The sequence below is a fragment of the Etheostoma spectabile genome, chromosome 21 (assembly GCF_008692095.1).
Source record: "Etheostoma spectabile isolate EspeVRDwgs_2016 chromosome 21, UIUC_Espe_1.0, whole genome shotgun sequence".
In the NCBI taxonomy this organism is placed as follows: Eukaryota; Metazoa; Chordata; class Actinopteri; order Perciformes; family Percidae; genus Etheostoma; species Etheostoma spectabile.
This window is the reverse complement of record NC_045753.1, coordinates 22,552,106-22,552,933: the sequence shown is the minus strand read 5'-3', so window position 1 is coordinate 22,552,933 and position 828 is coordinate 22,552,106. Positions and strand designations below refer to the sequence as shown.

General features: G+C 35.0%; 1 protein-coding gene across 3 annotated transcripts in view; it reads left to right on the top strand.

Moving 5' to 3' along the window:
• The window catches only part of LOC116671150 (myoferlin), a 31,343-nt gene that overhangs the window by 8,255 nt on the left and 22,260 nt on the right, over positions 1 to 828 (top strand). For all 3 annotated transcript variants that reach the window (XM_032502144.1, XM_032502145.1, XM_032502143.1), the window contains exons 9-10: positions 217 to 267; positions 376 to 406. In XM_032502144.1, the coding sequence (XP_032358035.1) occupies positions 217 to 267; positions 376 to 406 (82 nt within the window). The remainder of the gene's footprint in view (positions 1 to 216; positions 268 to 375; positions 407 to 828) is intronic.

Here is an 828-nt window from a genome sequence, read left to right as displayed (position 1 = left end):
TAGGGGAAATGTAGTGGAGTAAAAGTTTCTGGTAATATAAATATTGAATTAAAGTACAGATACCTGAAAATTCTACTGAAGTACAGTAGTGAAGTATTTATACTTTGTTACATTACTACACAGGTACACATACAGTAATGTTGAGGTCCTATACTCATTCAGTTACAATACAAGTTGTATGTACAAATACGTATATAAACTGAATTCTCTCTGCAGGTGTATAATTCCTATTCACTGAGGGCTGACAGTATCATGGGAGAATTCAAGGTACTTGGTCTTATTTCATCCACACATGCTTGTAAATAAGTAAAAGAATGTGGTTAATGCCTTTTTTTAACATGAGACTGGCTGACCTGTTTTTGTTCTCGCACGCAGCTGGACGTTGGTTATGTGTATGATGAACCAGGTAAGCTTTTCACAAACCACAGATTTGTGTGTCATTTACATTTGCTTAAAGGACGCTGTTGTTTGGCTGTCAGAATGCAGTATATATAGTCTTATTTTGAATTGCTCATAGTGATGAGATCATTATCACTCAACTCTGCAGTTCCCTCCGGCATATGGACAAAATCTATTGACGTAAAAACTAAAAACTAATTTCTTAAAGAATATATTTTTTATCGATATCTGGGTTTAACTTTTTTTGTTTCTAACGTAATTTTTGTTTAAACTTGGTTTAATTTCACTTTTTGATAATGTCTTTGAGAGGGAATAGTGTGCATAGGCTCAATGTGCGGATCATTCTACCTGAGGGTACTGTCTGTGTTAATGTGTGTTCTTCATGTGGTGGATTTATGTGTGTGTGTGTGTGTGTGTGTGTGTGTGTGT